Raw genomic sequence first — 20282 nt, forward strand, 5'->3', positions numbered from 1 at the left:
AATGACTGTGAGATAAAAGATTCATATTGATCTGCTGTCCATGGACTCCAACAGCGGATTACATTAGGGTGTCAATCATTTCTTAATAATGTTACTGTATGGGCCTTTAAAAAAAATCTCATTACTTAACGTCCACCTCCAAAGTTTAGAGTTGTGTGAATACCTGCCAATGGACGCTCATGTTCTGACAAGTTAAATACTTCATGGAAGTTTCCTCTCTTCGTATTGTGTAAGCGGCTGGTTTCGTCATCCCGACTCACTCCTGTTGAGGTGTTTGATCCTACATAGCTTCGGGATGCTGCTGTTTGAGGCTGAAACAACATAAACTTGGTTTACTAAACACTTGCAGAAATCAACCAAGTTATTTCAGTTATGTTATCTTCCCTTGTCCTCAGGAAATGTCCTGCTTCAGTGCTAGAAAAACCCCATGTCTGATGCAGCCGCAATCTTCTGCAAAATATCCAGAGTTGATCAACTTCTGAAAGATTCCATCACTCATCAGGCTGCGAGTTAGAATTCATAAAAATATCCTCAGACTCATTGTGTGATGCAACTGCTCAGGAAGGTTAATTCCTACAAAGCTCTTTTCATTAATAAGTAGTTTTCCTTGACATGGTATCTTTTCTGAAAGCTGCCATGCAGAGCAACTAGGCAACTCCTTCAACTAAATCCTCCACAGGAGTGGGTCAAGTAACTAAGCTGTGTTGTGACCCAAAACAGGTCACAACCCTGATGCTTTTTTTGACAATCTTTTGAGGGGTTAGAAAATGCATTTCCCCCCTTTTTTTTAAAAAAAAAAAAACCAACCCAATCTCAATTATCAGAACTTCAGACAGGAGCTTTCCATGAGGTTGCAGGACCTACTACCACCAATAAAGCATCAATCTGCTGTGGCGCAATTTAAAACACTGTAGCTATATACGTTCCCAAAGCACCCAAAAGCCATAAAGTAGGACCTCATCAAAGTCATACAAACAAGCGGTACACTTGGAATGATTTTGGTCCAGCAAAAATTGATTAGCGGGGCTATTACAAGATGGGGGAAATGGGCAACAAAATATTACCACAAGCCACCTCATAAGCTTGATAATACAATAGATGTTTTATAGGCGGGAAATCCCATTCACTTTCCCACTTACACAGGAAGTCCACTTCTATTCTATCCAGCTTTTAATAAGCATAATAAGCTCAACACTGATTCGGGAATGTTGAATATATTCAAGTATATTCCTTGACTTAGAACCATTAATTTAGGAACTTTTCAAACTTACAATGGCACAGAAAAAAGTGATTCACAATCGGTCCCATCACAACATCCCCATGGTCATGGAGCCAAAATTTGTGATTGGCAACCGACTTGTATTTATGTCAGATGCAGGCCGTATGATTTTATTTGCAGCCTTTCCAGCGGGCTTCCAACAAGCAAAGTGAGTGAGGGAAGCTGGTTTCATTTAACAACTATGAGGGTAATTCACTTAACAATTGTAACGGAAAGGGTCATATAATTGGGTGTACTGTGTTTCCCCGAAAATAAGGCAGGGTCTTATTTTCTTTTGACCGCCGAAATAAGCACTTGGCCTCATTTTCCCGAAAATGAGGTGCAGGAGGCAGCAAGGGTGGTCACCTCATGGCTGCTGCTATGTTGCAATGTTTTTGGTGAGGGCTTATTTTCGGGGAGGGCTTATTTTAGCGCATGCACTTAAAAGCCCAATTGGGCTCATTATCCGGAGAAGTCTCATTTTTAGGGGAAAAGGATAACTCACGTAACAATCATTTCGCTTAGCACTGGAAGTTCTGGCCCAAAATTGCGATTTTAAGTCAAGGACTACTTATATCAACTTTCCTATTCCTTGGCATTGTAAAAGGGAAATGGTGGGGCAGAAAAACATATATATATCATTTCATTTCATTTCGACCCATGGACTCCAAAACTTAATTTGCTGTTTTGCATCAAGTGGCCTTTTGGACACAGCAAATATGTTCAGAGGGATTCCAATATAAACAGATTTAAATTTGGGGTAAGAAACACATAGTCTTATGGATGAATTACAATTGCCCAGGCAACTAGATTGGTGTATCACGACGTTTGAAATGAAGGCGTCATTCATTTCTGCATCAACCATTTTTCAAAGCACTGTAATATGTAAATCATTACAAGCAGGCTATTAATTTTGAAGGTACATCATATTGTTAACACTGTTGTATGCTTCTAGAGTTTCTTCTATTAATCAAGCAAAGTAAAATTAAATTAAACAATAATTATATGAATGGTCTGCCACATCAAGTTTATCAAACTATGTCTTCAACTGAATAGGGAAATATTGAACACAAGGCAAATTGATCCGTAAACAGTTTCTACATGGCTGGGTCTTTGGATTAAAATGAAGACCAATTACTGTAATTGATACAAATGTAAACATTACAGTTAAACACGTTTGCATAAACAACAGAGGTGGGGAGAGATAGCGGGAGAAAGAAAGGAAGGAAGGAAGGAAGATCGCTGCTCATTCTGAACACAAATGATCATCTGAAAGACAGAAGATATTCCACTCTAAGATCCATACCTTTTCATGACCTGACAGCTAGCAGGAGGAAAAAACAAACAAACAAACACAAGGTGATGATGACAAAAGAAAAAAAGCAAAACCTATTTAATTGTATCATATGCAGAATTAAAAATACGAACTGAGTGAATTGGCAAGGTTGTTTTTTTTGCATACCAAAAGACTACACCCAACATATTTTTTTTAAAATCCCTAAAAGGTATCAATGGATAGAGCAGAGTTTTTGAATTTTATTAAAACTATGGATGCCTGACTTGCTTTGCAGAAGTTGGTGATGTTTAATGATTTCTCTGATTTACCTAAAATTAATTCATGAAAATATTTGAGAGTTCTGTAATCTTTTTGTTTAAAAAGAGAAATTATTTTGAAAGGAGTGACAATTAGAATAAATTTAAACTTTGCTTTTTCACTTCTTTAATTGTTTTAGCACTAGCTGAATAAGGCAAATTGTGGAAGATGCTGATGGGGGCATTAGGTAAAGGTTCCCCTCACACATATGTGCTGGTCGTTCCCGACTCTAGGGGGAGGTGCTCATCTCCATTTCAAAGAGGAAAAGCCAGCGTTGTACGAAGATGCCTTCATGGTCATGTGATCAGCATGACTAAAGGCTGAAGGCACATGCAAATCTATCACCTTCTCACCAAAGGTGGTTCCTATTTTTCTACTTGCATTTTTACATGCTTTCGAACTGCTAGGTTGGCAGAAGCTGGGACAAGTAACAGGAGCTCACTCCGTTATGCGGCACTAGAGATTCGAACCACCGACCTTTCTAATCGACAAGATCAGTGTCTTAGCGACTGTGCCACCATGTCCCTTGATGGGGGCATTAGTGGATCTCTTATACCAGGGGTGTCAAACTGGCGGACCACGGGCCAGATGCATCACATGCACCCCAGCTCCATGAAGGGGAAAAACATCATGGAACATCACATGACGGCAACATGACACCACAAGTTTGACACCCGTATCTTATACTAATAACAAGGATTGAAATAACTATCAGGAGATCCATTGTGAAGTAAGTAGGAGCCACTTTAAACATTCAGGAAAAAGAGTCAGATAAAACATAATTTAGAATTTAGTTGCATATTTTATATACCAGGGGTGAAATGCTCTGAAGTCTGCTATTGATTTGCTTTCCGTGTACTAACGGTTAGTATATATATATTTCTTTCACCCTCCAAATGTGGTAGCTAAAAGTAGACATGACAATAATATATATATTAGGGTGAAAGAAATTGCAACAGAGACATCAATTATTCACCCCTGATTTAAGGCTAGAAGTATTTTATTACTTTAAAAAAAGAGAAAAAATTCCATTTTTACTACCGGTATGTGTTACCTGTTTGCAGACAAACCTAACATTTGTTCAGGACATACAGGAGGAACTCTTTTAACTTTTAGCTCTTAACAATGTATTCAATGTCTTAACAATGACTATAGCTTTAGGAGTGAAGCACAAAGAAGCAATTGTTGGGTTCTTAACAAGTCACATGGATTAAACACGCAGCCCCAGCGTGCTAATCTGGCTTGTTGCTGCGTTCTAATTCCATAAATATAGCCAAATTTAACATTACTCCAGTTATATGCAATTATTATAGTTGCAAGTGAGCAAAGTTAATGATTAGTTTATTATATTGAACAATGGCACAAGCAGAGTCAAGTTCTTAGTTGGACTTTACTCGCATGCCCCAAATCTCCTTTCCTTTCTTTCTATGAATTCAAATATTGTCAAGAACATATTACAATACTTCAGATGCCGTCAAACATTTTAGAGGAAAGCATTTTCTTTTTAATGAAAAAAAAAAAAAAACCAAACCCTGGCACTCTCTAAATTGTTTTAAAAAGTCTTTTTTTCCATTGAACAATCTCTTACTTTAAAAGTCAGTGCAGGGGAATGTAAATATTGGACTTGAACCATGGACAACTAGCCCACTATGTGCTCTGCTCACTGATGCTACACAGATGTTGTTAAGTTGTGTTAAGGAGAAAGAAATAGGAAAGAAAGAAAAAAAGAGTTACCCGTCTCGATACTGTAGCATTAGCCCTTTCTTTGAGTTGAGGATCGGTAGGCAAGTTCAACCATATGATATAAGGGGTATCATACTTTGCCCGTAGTCTTGGACACCGTTTGAAGACAAAATCAATCAGAAAAAATTTAATTCCTGCATAAAGTCCTGCATAATTAGAAAGTGAAAGGTTGGAATGAGGAAAATTTCACGACTGAAGTATGGAAACAAAATTATACAATAAATACTAATTTGCAAATACAGGCAATCCTCAGCTTAGGACCAGAATTTATATTGCTACGTGAGAATTTTTTTTAAGTGAGTTTTGTCGCATTTTACGACCTTTCTTGACACATTTGTTAAGTTGATCACTGCAGTTGTTAACTTATTAACATGGCCATTAAGTGAATCTGGTTTCCCCATTGCTTGTCAGAAGGTCTCAAAAGGGGATTTTCCTGACCCAGGGACACGGCTACTGTCATCAATATGTACCAGTTGCCAAGCATCCAAATTTTGATCATGATCGGGGATGCGCCAATGATTGTAAATATGAAAAATGGTCATGTCACTTTTTTCAGCATCGCTGTAACTTTGAACGGTCAGTAAATGAACTAATAAATAAATGAGTCGAGGGCTACCTGTACTATGAAAGGAATCTTTAACAATATGCAGGGACATATCTCGAGATGCTTTCTTTGGATCATTAAAGCAGCTGCCTCTTTTTCCAGGCTTACATAGCTTGTCAGGAAGTATCTCCGCATAGTTGCTGTGTCTCCCTCACCCAAATTCATCCGGTAAGCAAGCTTGCAAAGGGAAAGGGGCTCAGATATATAGTGACTCACTTGAAGTTGATAATAGCCACTATTAAAAAAAAGGAGTTTCAAACTTAATTGCAACAAATTGTCAAAAACTTTTATGAGCGTCTAACCTGCTGTACGGCAGGATTCTATCACGAGAGCCGCCCTACAAGAAATCATGATTAGGAAAGCTACCTAAGAACATTACAAGCAGAATTATTCAACTTGTAGGTACTGCTGAATACACAATTTCAGGCTTTGAAAATAACGCCTAATTTATCATTATCCTTGACACTTTTATTGAACACAAACATTATAAGGGCCTTGTTTTGGAAGGTTTATTTCCTGACAAATCCCAGGCAATTTAGTGTGTGGCCCCACCTTTTATTATGCTGCAACTTTTCTAGGGACCTAGATGTCACCCTAATTGCTCTTCTCCTGCAAGATGTGCCAGTTGAAGAAGAGCCACTTGTCTCACTTCCTTTGTTAAACATCTAGAACATGGGTGTCAAACTCGCGGCGTTATGTTGCCATCACGTGACGTTTGTGACGTTTTCCTCCTTTGTGCAGCTTGGGTGGGCGTGGCTTGTTCGTGACTCAGCCAGCTCGCAGGCCAACAATTTGACACCCCTGATGTAGACCAGCATTACCCAGTCAATAGCTAAATTGGTTGCATTATATATATTGTACCTATATAATTTCATTCTGCTAGGAATGGGGATGGGAATTATGCTCTTTATGTTATGTTAATGACAATGCTAACAATAATTTGTTCAATTTTAGGCGTAGGGCAGATATACTTTAAATAGCTGAGATAAGCTTCAAATCTTCTAGTTTGGTAAAGAACTATTTATCTCATTTATAGGATTGCTTCTTGAATGTCTTTATATTTCTGCTATGTTGACTGGTCATTGACTCAAATAAGCAACTACTATTGCAGTTATATTAATTAGTTTTGTACCTGATTCAGCAACCTGTATCTGAATGTGATAAGCTAACTCAAAAATTAAGAGAAATAAAAAGGACATTGCTGACAGCTGAGAACAGATAAACTGAACAGCCATCTCCAGATAGGGTGATGTTAAAACATAAACTGCATAGGTGGTTTTGAAGCCAAACCAATTGCTCATCTTTTTAGCAGGACGTGGAATTCTAACATTCAAGAAAGCATGCAATGTGAAAATATAATAGTTTTACCTATTGCAAGCCCAATGATCCTACAAGGAATGCAGCAGGATGCAATAAAAGCGGCCCATAAAACAATATATAGTTTCTGCGTTACTTCAGGCTGGACCCACATAAACAAACTAGAAAGAGAGAGAGAGAGAGAGAACAGAAAATAAAGGTAAACAGGCAGCATTTGAATATGTCACCATTCAGGCCTGATGAAAAATTTCTCGTTCGAAAGAGAAATATATAGAAACTTACTTTTTAATTTTTTCCAATATATCTGACATTTTGCCAAATAAATTCTGTAATCAAGAAAGAAAAGGAGTATTATGTTGGAATAGATGCCTGTGTATATGAAAAAACAAGAAGTTGTTTAATAACTTTACTTTTTAAATCAAGCCCTATACATTTACTATGTTCTGCTATTTCTCAAATCATAATCGTTTAACAACTCCATAATTCCTTGGGGGGGTGGAATCTGGGCAACTGAATATAGAGCTTGCAGAGTGTTTTAATGGCCAGATGCCCTTCCTGTTGCCAATGCGGAGGTTTATTCAGCAGATGGCCAAACGTCCTTCCTTCTGCCAATGCAGAGGTTTATTCAGCAGATATATTCTCAGCGCGCCCAGAGAGAGAAATATCTGCCACTACCTAGGATCGAACCCACAGCCTCCTGATTGAAAACTTAAGACCACCGCACCACTCTTCTGCTATTTCCCAAATGAGGTGGGAAAATCAAGTGTGACTAATCCAAGCTGCCTTCCATAAACGTTCGAGACCAGAGTAGGCTATTCTCTCCAAGCATCATTTCTCAAGTGCAGATTTCCCACTTGCGACTGTGAAATGAAGATGCCAAATGTTTTCATACCTGTGCTTTTTGTGCCACATCCAGAACAAGCTGGAACTTTTCTGACACCGTTAAGTCTTCTTTGGGAGGTTCCTAAAACAGTAAGTATAACTTGTCAACAAACCATGATGTGTGTGGCTTTAAACTTAAAGAAAGGAAAAAATACTCTCCAATAATGTTGTGATTTATTTTAACTATAATTTACCAAAACAAAGCAGATGCGTAAACTGCCCTTTAAAACGAGCCAGCTTGTCTCTGTTTAAACTATGATTATTTTAAAAAGAAACAAAAGCATCCAATATATTTGTCAAATCTATCCCCTGAGACAGAGAGAGGGGAGAATAAGATCCCTAGGCTTACCAAGTATTATTCGTTCATATAATCATACATATTTCATAGTGACAACCAGATCCGGCTTTTGTAAATATATGCTGGATTGTAGCCAATGTTTTTTTTTTAATCACTAGATTGAACACAGCTGGTGGACAACATTCACTTTTCTGGTCGAGGTACCAAAGTCTGCGCTAGAAAGCTTGGAGAATTTGGACCACAATCCATAGCCCAGATTCCAAGAGATAAAACAGTAGCAAAAGAATTGGAGATGGACTGTTTCACATATTTTGCAGACTTTAATCCAATCCAGATGTTTTGTCCACTATGATGACATGGATCAGGCTTTTCCTTAATGTTAAAATTGATGTATTGTCTGGAACGGCAACTAGAATATTTGAAGGACAGTTTGGTGCCTGATGAACTAAACTCACCCTACTACCCTGTTTCCCCGAAAATAAGAAAATAAGCCCTAGCAAGATTTTTTCAGGATGCTCGTAATATAAGCCCTACCCCTAAATAAGTCCCAGTTAAGATTGTCAGCCAGATGGGTGCATTTAGTACCGTATTTCCCCAAAAATAAGTCCTAACCAGAAAATAAGCCCTAATGCATCTTTTGGAGCAAATATTAATATAAGACCCAGTCTTATTTTTGGGGAAACACGGTATGAACACATAATAAACTACTAAAATACATAATGCAGATTTAACATTTAGCAAGTCTTCTACTAGGGCAGACTTTATGCATTTATTTTACGTTTATCTGATTAAATCTTATGCAGACCAGTAGACACTTTGTTCTAGCCAACATAATGTGCTTTTTTTATAAAGCTTATGACCTCAATGATGTAGCTGACCTCAAAAAGAAATAACTAGACATACTCTGACACAGTCAAATTATTTTAGGTCATTGTTCAGAATTTCATATATATAAGATTCCAGATATTTCAACATATAAGTTATATATTCTTCATTTCTTCTTTTACTAAACATGGTCTTTTATACAATATTTTTAAAAATAACAAAACATATGAAGTCACAATATGATTAGCTGAGTTGATTAAAATTATCAGAGTAGAAAATGCCTTATAGATATCTAGTACAGGTAGTCCTCAATTTACAATCCAATGTTTAGTGGCCACCCTGAAGTTATAACAGCACTGAAAAAACTGACTTACAACCAGTCCTCACACTTATGAACTGTGGTGGCGCAATGGTTAAAAGGCGCTATTGCAGGCTAACTCTGCCCGCGTCCAGGAGTTTGATCCTGATTAATCAAAGGTTGACTTCCATCTTTCCAAGGTTGGTAAAATGAGGAGCCTGATTGTTGGGGGAAATATTCTGATTCTGTAAATTAAATTGCTCTGCTGCAAAGTACTGTGAAGTGGTATATAAGACTAAGTGTGATTGCTAATACAACCATAGCCGTATCCCCATGGAAATCCGATCAAAATCTGGGTGATTGGCATGTCTTGGGATCATGTAAGTCCCTTTGTGACCTTTTTCAGCTGGCTTCCAATAAGAAAGCCAATGGGGGAAGTTGGATGTGTTTAACGATGTGATTTATTTAAAAACTGCAGTAATCTGCTTAATAACCATGGAGAAAAGGTCATAAAACTGAGCACAACTCACTTAACAGCTGCTTTGATTTGCATTGGAAATTTTGGTCACAATTGCCATTGTAATTTGAGGACTACCTGTGTAAATTTAAAACCTATCAAAACATTCATATAAACTAGAGGTGTCAAACTTAAGGCCTGTGGCCCGCATCTCGCCCGCGATGTGGTCAGATCTGGCCCATGGAGCCGTCCTGAAAAATGTAAGGGACCGGCCCGTGTCACTTCTGCCTGATCTACCAAATGGGAACAGGAAACATTGGGCCCGCATTGCTTCAGCCCGGCCTACCTAATGCAAAGAGGAAACATCGGGCCAGCTTGGCTTCGGCCTAGTCTAGCCAGTGTGAAGAGGAAACATGCCAGCAGTTTGGGGAATGGCGTCAAGCTGGCCATGCCCTCCCAGTTGGCCACACCCACCCACTCAGCCATGCCCCACCCCCGTGGTCAACCACAGCCCTGATGCGACCCTCAATGAAATTGAGTTTGACACCTCTGATATAAACATTTCAAAAGTTATCTCAACATCACTTGGACTTACAATAGGCTCAGAAACGTCAGGCACAATGCTCCACTGTATCCTCCACCCTCTAAAAAAAGGGGGGATTTGCATTAAACAGGAACACTGGTTTTTTATGCGGCTTCATAACAATGAAACAGGAGAAATCCTTTTAAAAAGCAACTCATGAAGACAACAGAAGATATCTTTTCAAATGTTAAAAATGTTCTTTAATATAGTCCTGACATCCATCTTAAAGGGATCTTGTAGTCCTAAATGTTGAATAGACTACAGTAAATTGATTAATAAAATGCATAGCTAAGATTTTTTTTTAAAGAAATAACTAGGTTTTTACAACAATGTTCTTGCATGTAAAGTATTGATTCTATGTAGATTATTTGACTATGTAATTGGGATTTATCATCATGCTAATTTTGATCAATAAAATACTCCATCACAGTATAAAAATACAGTTAATAAATATTTATATTTCAACTTTCCTAAAAGCATGAAATTGAATACATTTATTGTGTAAAGGGATCTCCATAAATACAAGTGGAAATGGGACCACATTTCACAGTATATCCTTTCCGGAAAGCCACATAAATCTGTCAATCAGTTCCTGATTACAATGATCTCTTCTCACATTAGCTATTCTCAATGTGTGACTGTTTGCTATAAAAACAATGGCAGCAATTTTGCAGGCAATAAATCTGAATAGACTGTACACAATGGGACACACTTGCTGACTGAGTTTAAGCCATTCCATTACAAGAAATGCAGGGCCAGTGGAAGTAATAATATTATGAATAAATTTGGCACATGAAAATATGATGAAGAAGAAAGATTAGGGAAGGATTTACTAACATGCCCACAATTCAAATTCTATGATTTCCTGTTTACTTTCTCCTCTTACTATAATTTGTAAAAAAGCTACAATTGTGCTGAATTTCATATTCCCCAAACATCTGAAAGGCAATTTAACTTATTTGTCTCCTTCTCATTTAAAGGTAACATAGAGGGTGAAACAGAAATCACATTTTGTTTGCAAGGATAATCAAAATGTGATGATAAGTATGCACAGTGCATTACAGTTGTCGTAATAGTGTAGAAGTCAAATAAAATCCTGGATGAAACTAAGACCAAAACCAATTTATTTAATCTATGTAATAGAGAACATTTCAGTTTCTTACTATTTTGAAAGGGTTGGGAGTTCCTGAGTTTTGGAACCGCCCTTGAAAGAAGATATTAAGTAACATATTTCTGTTATGGAGGAAATTTATAACTACTATAGGTAAACACTCCCTCAAGGCAATACTTCAGTTAACTAGATGGGACATGTATGCGGTTTGGTTGGCAACAGGTTGAAAGACTAGCCCTCACCAACCAAAAACCAGCTTGGCTAAACATAATCCAGCAGTCAGGACATCCAGTCAGAAGCCCAGTCAGTCCTGCTCAGTTGCCTGGGGTCTGCATAGTAGGCTACCTTGATTCTGATTATGCCAACCACAGTTTCTGGAGAAACATTAGGAATTTTGTTCCCTAGATCAGAGTCACTAAATCCTGAAGACCAACCGGATGGTAATAGCCAGGGGTCGGCGTCAAAAATTTCAGCAACAGGTTCTCTGCCCGGTTGCTGGGTGGACGTGGCCTAGTTGGCCTCCAGCACCATGGCGGGAGGGGGGCGTTTTTGTCTTCCCCAGGCTCCGGATGCTTTCCTCGAGCCTCTAGGAGGGCGAAAACTGCCTACCCTGGGCCCCGAAGGCCCTCCAGAGGCTGGAAATGGGCCAGTTTCTGGCCTTCTGTAACTTCCAGGAGGCCCGTTTTTCCCCCTCCCCAAGTTTCCGCGCAGGCCCTGCACTTACCTCACATCCAAAACAGGCTGCATGGAGACTCCTGGGAGGGAAGGGTGGGACCAGCCAGGGATGAGATTTGGAGGTTCTCTGAACCGGCCATCATGTTAGCTATGGGTTCTCCCGAACCTGGGCAAAACCGTAGCAGCCCATTCCTGCTAATAGCTTACTAGCACTTTCTTCCAAGGAGTTTCTTATCTCCCCAGTCTAGCTAACAAACCTGGGATTTTCCTGGTGGTCTCTCACCCACGTATGAATTAAGCCCAACACAGTTTAGCTTCCCAGCCCAGACATGGTTGTCTAGGTGGAACAGGCAATTCATTTCAGACAACTTGCCGACAATTCTACGTGGCAATGTACTCAACTCGATAAATGTTATCTGCCACTGTTTTTTTGACATTATTTCCATTAACAAAAATGGAAATAATGGTGAAGAAACAGAAGCAGGTAACATTTATCGCGTTGAGTTGCCCCACATGGAATTGCCCTGCAGTGAGTTGGCTATGGCAAAATGGCTGCACCTGGTTGGCTGCGGCAAGATAGCTGTGGCAAGTTGGAGTGTGGTGAGATGGTCACAGCCATGGTGAGTTGTCCTAGACCCTTTGTCAGATGCTGCCATCCGCTAAGACAGTCAAAAAGATGGAAACCAGATATTTCCATGTATAGTACATTTTTTTTAAAGCACAAGACTGGAATTTCCTATTTTGTTACTAATTTTTAAATGAACTGCATTAAATAGGAAGAGAATAAAAAATACATTATTTATTGATTTATTTAGACAAGCTCATACACCACTTTAAATTGCATAAATTCTAGCAGTATATACTCCAGAATTTGAGGCATACCTATTATTGACAACATATTAAAAGAGTGATTACCTGGCTATGAGGTAATTTAGCGACAACCTCAAAATTGCTAAAAATAAGAACATAGGAATGGCCCAGCCATGCCATACAGCATTCATGTAGATCTAAGGGGAAAAAAAGAACAAATAAACCACATGTTATCTTTACATGTAATCCTTATGTTAAAACATATTATCAGCAATGGATAGGAAACTTTCATTGCCTTGAATTAGATATTAATCACATTATTGCCACTATGTACATTTAAAAGAAGGATTCCTAATGTCATATATTTCTTAAATTTCTATCCAGTCTTTGTTCAGAAGCTCATGGCAACATATATGCAGTATCTTTTTAGGCATGGTTGCAGTTTTCTTAAAAGTAAAAAGAACCATACAATATTTATTTGTATGATTGTTTGTTAGTTTAACACATTTATACATTGACCGATCTCACTGAACATGACTCTGATGGTATAAAACAGAGGCAATATCTAGTCAATTGAAAGGTATTCTTTAAGAGTTACTTCTTAAAGATATATTAAGTCATCTTTTGTTTGGATGACGGAGGGAAAGGTAGAAATAATGCAGGTAGTCCTCCACTTACAACAGTTCATTTAGAGACCGTTCAAAGTTATAATGGCACTGAAAAAAGAGACTTATGACTATTTTTCACTTTCAACCCTTGTAGCATCCCCATGGTCACATGATGAAAATTCGTATGATTGCCAACTGGTTCATATTTACGACGGTTGCAGTGTCCCAGGGTCATGCGATCCCCTTTTGTGACCTTCTGACAAGCAAAGCCAATGGGGAAGCCAGATTCACTTAACAACTGTGGCAAGAAAAGTCATAAAATGGATCAAAACTCACTTAACAAATGTCTCATTTAGCAACAAGAATTTTGAGATCGATTGTGGTCATAAGTTGAGGACTACCTGCATTCTATAAATAAATATTACCTACAGGTAAAAATACCAAACATACCTCAGCTTGATTTTTTTAAAAACTGCAGATGTTCTGAGCTTTCCAATTAAAATCCTCGACTTATATCACTTAGTGACCATTTGAGGTTACGATGAAACACCCCCCCCCTCCCAAATGACTTGGGCCTGATTTTGAAGGTATGATGGATTAACCACCTCCCTTTCATTTTGGGCACCTGGCAATTGACACACCTTTGTGGCTGTTTGCAATGTCCCATAGTTATGTAACAATTTTTCTACGTTCTTTTGCAAGTTTCTGGCAATTAATTTCAGTTTCTGGTCAGAAAATGCCAATTGGGTAAAATGGCTCTGCTCAACAACTGCCGTGTTTGCTTAATAACCACATTTTGTTAAAAATAACAAAAAATCTGGTCCAGCCCTCGACTTGCAATGCCTTGTAGCTGTAATTTTGGGCTCAGTTACAGTCGTAAGTTAAGAACCATGTCAATGCCCTGAGTGTAGCAGATCGCACCGATACTAAGCCACATTTTCAAAGAAATGATGAACGATTGCAAACAGTGGGTAGAATTGTTAGTGATTTTCATCATATTCTTTTTCTATAACAAAATTTAAATAACAAAATATTATTCTGGCAGTCAAATTGTGCGTTGCTCAACTAAGAAAGAACAACTTACAATAAAGGCAATAGCAGAAGTGTAGACAGAAAACCAGTCAGATAAGGCAGAAAGATTCTTCACAAAATTTGTGACGGGTTTGGCACCTCTCTCTAGGCGGAACAAAAAAATACAGATACAACTTTTAACTACTTACAGGTACAATGGAAAATGGCACAAGAAAAACACAGAAAGACTGAAAGTAGAGACAGTTAAGTTTTTAAAATCAAATCAATGTCATTCAGAATATTCTTCCAGATAATTGTAGCCATTCATTTATATGATCTTTGTATCCAAAAACTCATCTTACTTCATATTTAAAGCTCTCTATGAGTTTTGGAAAGTCCAGATGCTAGAAACTGAATAATTGACTGATTTACAACACTTGATTTACTAAACTACAAACTACTGAAGTACAAAACAGCTTCCAATGAAACAGAGAAAGGATAAAAGGGCTTTGCTCATTACAATCCACTTAATCCATAAAAATTGCTTCTTGGAGTTCATAACAATGAGCATGTTCATCTGAACCAGAGGTGGGATTAATTTACCTTCTCTACCAGTTCGTAAATGTGAGCGCGCGCCACGTCTGTTCATGCACAGTGCTCGTACATTACGTTGGGGTGGGTGGGCGGGACCTCCCGCAGCTGCCACTACTGGTTTGAATACCACCTCTGGTCTAAACCTATCCCCAAATCATTCTCATATTGGAAGCATCCTGAAACAAATTTAGGAGCTTCATCACTGGAAGCTTTCAAGAAGAGAATGTCAGAAATGGTGTATGGTCTGCTTGGGTGGGGTTTTCAACTAGATGACCTCTACGGTCCCTTCCAACTTTGTTAATCTGTATCTAATTTGTTTGCTTGTTCTGTGACATACATATCATATTTTTCGGAGTATAAGACGCACCAGAGTATAAGACGCACCAACGTTTTGAAGAGGCAATTTTTTTAAAAGGTTTTTGCACTCTGCAAACCTCCCAAAAACGGCCCATTTTTTGCGAAACGGGCCTGGTTTTTGTCAAAAAAAATTCCATGCATAGCCTTTAGGAGGCTTATAGAATACTCCCAGGGGCTGTGGGGAGGGCAAAACTGAGCAAAAAACGGCCCATTTTTCACTCATGTCTGCCTTTCCCAGCCCCCAGGAGCTCTCTGAAAGCTTTCTACAGGTTCTACACAGCTATTTTGGTGAAGGGAGCAGGGCTTCAGGAGGCAAACAATGCTGTATTCAGTGTATAAGATGCACCCAGATTTTCAGCCTTTTTTGAGGGAAAGAGGTGCATCTTATACTCCGAAAAACATGGTAGCTCTCCTTATTTTCCCCCTGTAAAACTCTATCAGGTAACCTTATTTAGAGACAGAATACTAGCCCAAAGTCTAAAACGTGGTAGCCTAAAACCTGGCTTTCCCTGCTAGTAATCCTTAACCACCATACTACACTGCTTCTCTTAGTAATAGGGACAGCAACAGAATGTACAAAATCCATCATTTGCTTGCAGTGCATATTCTAGATCTAGCCAATCTCCATTCTCACACTCAGAATGAACAAAATCTACTGAAATGTCACTCATCTGCATTTGGTATGTCAGCCTTTTACAAATATATATAAACAATATAAGCATGGTTAAATACTTACTTAATCTTCTCATATTTTCTGTTAGCCTGAAAGTAAAGAATAAACATTTATAGAAGCCCCTTTGAAAATTAGTGCATTTCTGTTTGCATCTAACTCAGATTTGATTCTATGCATGTCTTTAAAGAGTCAGATTAAAAGTATGGAACAGTAATACACACTGTTGCTGATCACAGAAACACAAAGATTCACTCTTGTACACACCAGGGGTGGGTTTCAACCGGTTTGCGGCGGTCCCTGCGAACCGGTTGGTCGCCGAACCTGGAAGTAAGTAACTTCCGGGAACGGCGAAGGCCCCCCCCCCCGTGCCCGTGCACCAGCTCCTTACCCGGTTTTGACGAATTCTGCGCTTCCACGCATGCGCAGGACGCATACAGCGCCTGTGCGATCCTCCAGGAGCAGCTGGAGCATCGCACAGACGCTAGTACACACGTGTGTGCCGCGCAGACGCCGCACGCCTGCGCGAGGACACCGCCGGCCTCATTCCAACCAAACCGGTTGGAACGGGGCGAGAAACCCACCCCTGGTACACACACACAGACACACACAAACACACACACACACACAAACAAATAAGAAACAAAGAGAAATGCATTTTGACAAAACTTAGTAGTTTTAAAATTCCATTTTAGTATAAATCAAATATAAAAGTAATATTTAAGAATTATAAGACATAAAATATAGAATATAAGCCAATACCAAATTATGATAGAATTAAGAAACCTTTAATTGGTGCTACACTGTTTGTTACTTATGTACATTGATCCAAGAGACTTTTACACTTATTGATTTTACATAAGAAAATAGCTTTCCAACATAATTTACCGTCTAGCACTGAGCGGCTCTTCGGTTTCTACTGTGTTTTCTTCTGGCTGAAATCTAAAGTCTTCAATATATTCTCCAAACTTATCATAAATCCATTTCTGAACTCTTGAACACACCATGTGGCTGCGTTTATCTAATGATAAAACCACATCACATATTTAAGTGACTTCCAAAACAATCATTTCAAAACTATTTACAGAATTATTCTGAAGCCCAACCAGAAATCCTTAAGATGGCAGGATAATTAATATTAATAAATTCTATTGCTCTATAGCTCGCAATGGCGAACCTATGGCACATGTGCCAGAGATGGCACGCAGCAACCTCTCTGTGGGCATGCATGCTGTAGCCCCAGTTCAGCTCTGCCACGCATGCACACGCCTCCCACCTGGTCTTCAGCTCTCTTCTGTGCATGTGCAGCAGTGGTGGGTTTCAAAAATTGTTGGAACCTACTCTGTGGGTGTGGCCTCCTTTGTGGGAGTGGCTTGCCGCCCATGTGACTGGATATGAAATTATGAATTAGTACTTAGGTTGGTCCAAGTAGCTATTCAGAAACTCTGGCATTGAAGCATGCAAGTCTTAAAGCTGTCAAGTTACAAGATCCTTGCCAGTGGTGGGTTTCAAAAATTTTTGGAACCTCTTCTGTCGGTGTGGCCTGCTTTCCGGGTCCATTGGTGGAACCTCTTCTAACCGGTTCGGTAGATTTGATGAACCGGTTCTACCAAATAGGTGCAAACTGGTAGGAACCCACCTCTGATGTGCAGGGTATGGAGCGTGTGGGGGAGTGCACATATGAGTGGGGTGCATGTGGGGGCGCATCCCATGGGTGTGTGCAGGGGATGTGCATATACATGGGGTAGAGCATATGGAGGGAGGCACACGTGTGGGCTGATGCATGGGGCGGGCGTATGCACAGGGGGCAAATGCGCAGGGCAACACATGCATTGCATTTTGGGGGTTTGGGCACATGCATTTGTGCATGCACGCACGCTTTGGGCCCTTGATCTGGAAAAAGGTTAGCCATCACTGCTCTATAACATTCAGGAAACTAAATGTGTTCATTGACAAAACGGCTCGCCAGAAATTCTCATATTGGAATCATGTTCCATCCATGTCTGAATGCACTGAATCCCCGGTACCCAAAAAGTTGTGGGCTGATGCTCTAAAGATAGAGAATTTTACATAAAAGGTCATAGAAACAAGAATTTCAGTTGTGGCTCATTTAAGTAACTAGGTGTTACAAGTGAGAATTTAATAAAATACTAAATAAAACAGAAGAGCTCATATGGATGAATGAGAACTTCCATAAATATTATTATTTCAAGTTCTCTGTTTCAAGAAACACTACATGCATTCATCCTCAAAGCAACCAATTATGAATTTAACTGCTTCTGAAAATTTATATTTATTCATGTGTTTTACAAAAAGAACTTGTTAGGTTAAATGTAAACTGTTTATTTTGGTTTTATTTTGTAATATATTTATTTTGAGGCAACAAAGGACCCCCATGATGCAATCCCCATTTTCCGATAAGGTAACAGCCCTTCCCATGACAGACAAGATCAATTTCAGCAAAGAAAGTTCTGCCTTATTTGTAGGATTCTTGGAGAACAGGCCCTATCCACAAGGTAGATTTTGGTAAAGCTCAATTGACATAAATCAGTGTACCCATTTTCTCTGCTTTCCTTTTGCAGAGGGAAGGCCTTTACAATTGCCAATCTGATAATTTCCAGATGTGACAGAACTTACATTCCACTATCCTCAAACATGTTGATAGTTGTGAGTCCATAATTTTTGGTAGTATATTTTTAATATACTCTCATGTGTCCTGAACATATATTGTTTCCACTTCTACCCTCAAAACGACGCTGTAGGGCACTTCACATCAGAACAACCAGACACTAAGGACAGTTTTTTCCCGGACGCCATCACGCTGCTTAACAACCACCGTATTTTTCGGAGTATAAGACACACCTTTTTCCTCAAAAAAGAAGCTGAAAATCTGGGTGCATCTTATACATCGAATACAGCATTTTTTGCCTCCCGAAGTCCCGCCCCTTCACCAAAATGGCCGTGCATACCCTTATGGAGCCTTTCAGAGAGCTCCTGGGGGCTGGGGAGGGCAGAAATTAGCAAAAAATGGACCATTTTTGCCCCCCCCCAGCCCCCAGCAGCACTCTATAAGCCTCCATAAGGCTATGCATGCAATTTTTTGACAAAACAGGGCCCGTTTTCACAAAAAACGGGTCATTTTTTGCTCGTTTTTGGCCCCTCACCCCCCCAGGAGCACTCTGCAACCCCCTCCAAGGCTATTCATGCCTTTTCTTTATAAAAAAATGGGCCTGTTTTTGCAAAAAACGGGCTGTTTTGGGGAGGTTTGCAGAGTGCAAAAACTTTTTTTTTCCTTTCGGAAAGCTCTTTAGTTAGGGTGATTGATGAGAATTACATTGATCAAGTGCTGTGCCAGCAGAAACCAATTCCCACAACACTATTCTAATTTACTAAGAATGTATTACTATTCTTCTTCTCTTCCTTCCTAATATCTATCTCTTCCCACTTATAACTATAACCATGTTGCTTGTATCTTTCAATTTATATTGCTTTAATTTGTTTCCTAGTATGATTTGGTAGCTTGTTAGTAACTTTGACTATCACTAAGTGTTGTATCTTATGATTCTTGATGAATGTATTTTATTCCCCTTATGTACACTGGAAGCATATGCATCAAAGACAAAATTCCTTGTGTGTCCAATCACACTTGGCCAATAAAGAATTCTATTCTATTATTCTATTTAATGAGTATCGGCAAGGAGAATATGTTATACATGGGAAGACATAGACTTTTATACTAGAAAAAAAATTGTTTCTCTCTTTCCCATGTTCTGCTGGGAATAATTATTTCTTACTCCAACGAAGAGTACCCTTTCAGCCCGTCCCAAATGCTCATGATGGAAGGATAGACTTAAACTGGACAATTACTCAGTTGTCCATGGGACAGAAGACACAATGGCTGATTTAACTAGCTCTCAGCCTCCTTATTTTTTTTCTATGCTGAGCTAAGAATATGGATTAGTTGAGTTCCTCTTTATTCTTTTCAAAAAAATAAATAAATAATATATCAAATTTAAATGTAACTGATCCAGTTCAGACTTTTATAAAAGCCAGCTTTTATTTTTATTCACTTTCAGTGTAGAAAAGGACTGCAATTTCCACATAACAGAATGTGTTAAGGCAGAGAGATGCACATTCTGCTAGATATTTCATTTATAAAACTCTACTACCCTGTTTCCCTGAAAATAAGCCCTCCCTGGATAAGCCCAATTAGGCTTTTGAGCGCATGCGCTAAAAATAAGCCCTCCCCCAAATGCATGCACTAAAATAAGCCCTCTCCCGAAAATAAGCCCTCCCTGAAAATATTGCAGCACAGCAGCAGCCATGAGGTGACCAGTTCCTCCCAAAAATAAGGCCAAGCACTTATTTCGGGGGTCAAAAGAAAATAAGAACCTGTCTTATTTTCAGGGAAACACAGTATTACTGTAAGCAGGGGCATTCTGACCTGGGTACTTGAGAGACCGCCTGCTGCCAATTACCTCCCAAAGACCCGTTAGATCACACAGGGTCGGCCTCCTCCGGGTTCCGTCCACCAGCCAATGCCATCTGGCTACCACCCAGGGGAGGGCCTTCTCTGTGGCAGCTCCG

At 39.2% G+C, this 20282-nt stretch overlaps 1 protein-coding gene across 2 annotated transcripts in view; it reads right to left on the minus strand.

Annotated features, from left to right (window-relative positions):
- GRAMD4 (GRAM domain containing 4) overlaps positions 1-20282 on the minus strand; it is a 107890-nt gene that overhangs the window by 8905 nt on the left and 78703 nt on the right. Inside the window, exons 6-15 of one of the 2 annotated variants that reach the window (XM_087722169.1) lie at positions 16584-16716; positions 15762-15787; positions 14148-14239; positions 12561-12652; positions 9872-9971; positions 7409-7480; positions 6799-6842; positions 6568-6677; positions 4587-4741; positions 164-311 (exon numbers count right to left, since the gene is read on the minus strand). In XM_087722169.1, the coding sequence (XP_087578295.1) occupies positions 164-311; positions 4587-4741; positions 6568-6677; positions 6799-6842; positions 7409-7480; positions 9872-9971; positions 12561-12652; positions 14148-14239; positions 15762-15787; positions 16584-16716 (972 nt within the window). The remainder of the gene's footprint in view (positions 1-163; positions 312-4586; positions 4742-6567; positions 6678-6798; positions 6843-7408; positions 7481-9871; positions 9972-12560; positions 12653-14147; positions 14240-15761; positions 15788-16583; positions 16717-20282) is intronic. The other variant, XM_087722170.1, reaches the window with a different exon arrangement.

The sequence above is a fragment of the Thamnophis sirtalis genome, unplaced genomic scaffold, assembly GCF_051295495.1.
Source record: "Thamnophis sirtalis isolate CommonGarterSnake01/CBP01778 unplaced genomic scaffold, rThaSir2_p1.2 scaffold_9, whole genome shotgun sequence".
NCBI classification, from domain to species: domain Eukaryota; kingdom Metazoa; phylum Chordata; class Lepidosauria; order Squamata; family Natricidae; genus Thamnophis; species Thamnophis sirtalis.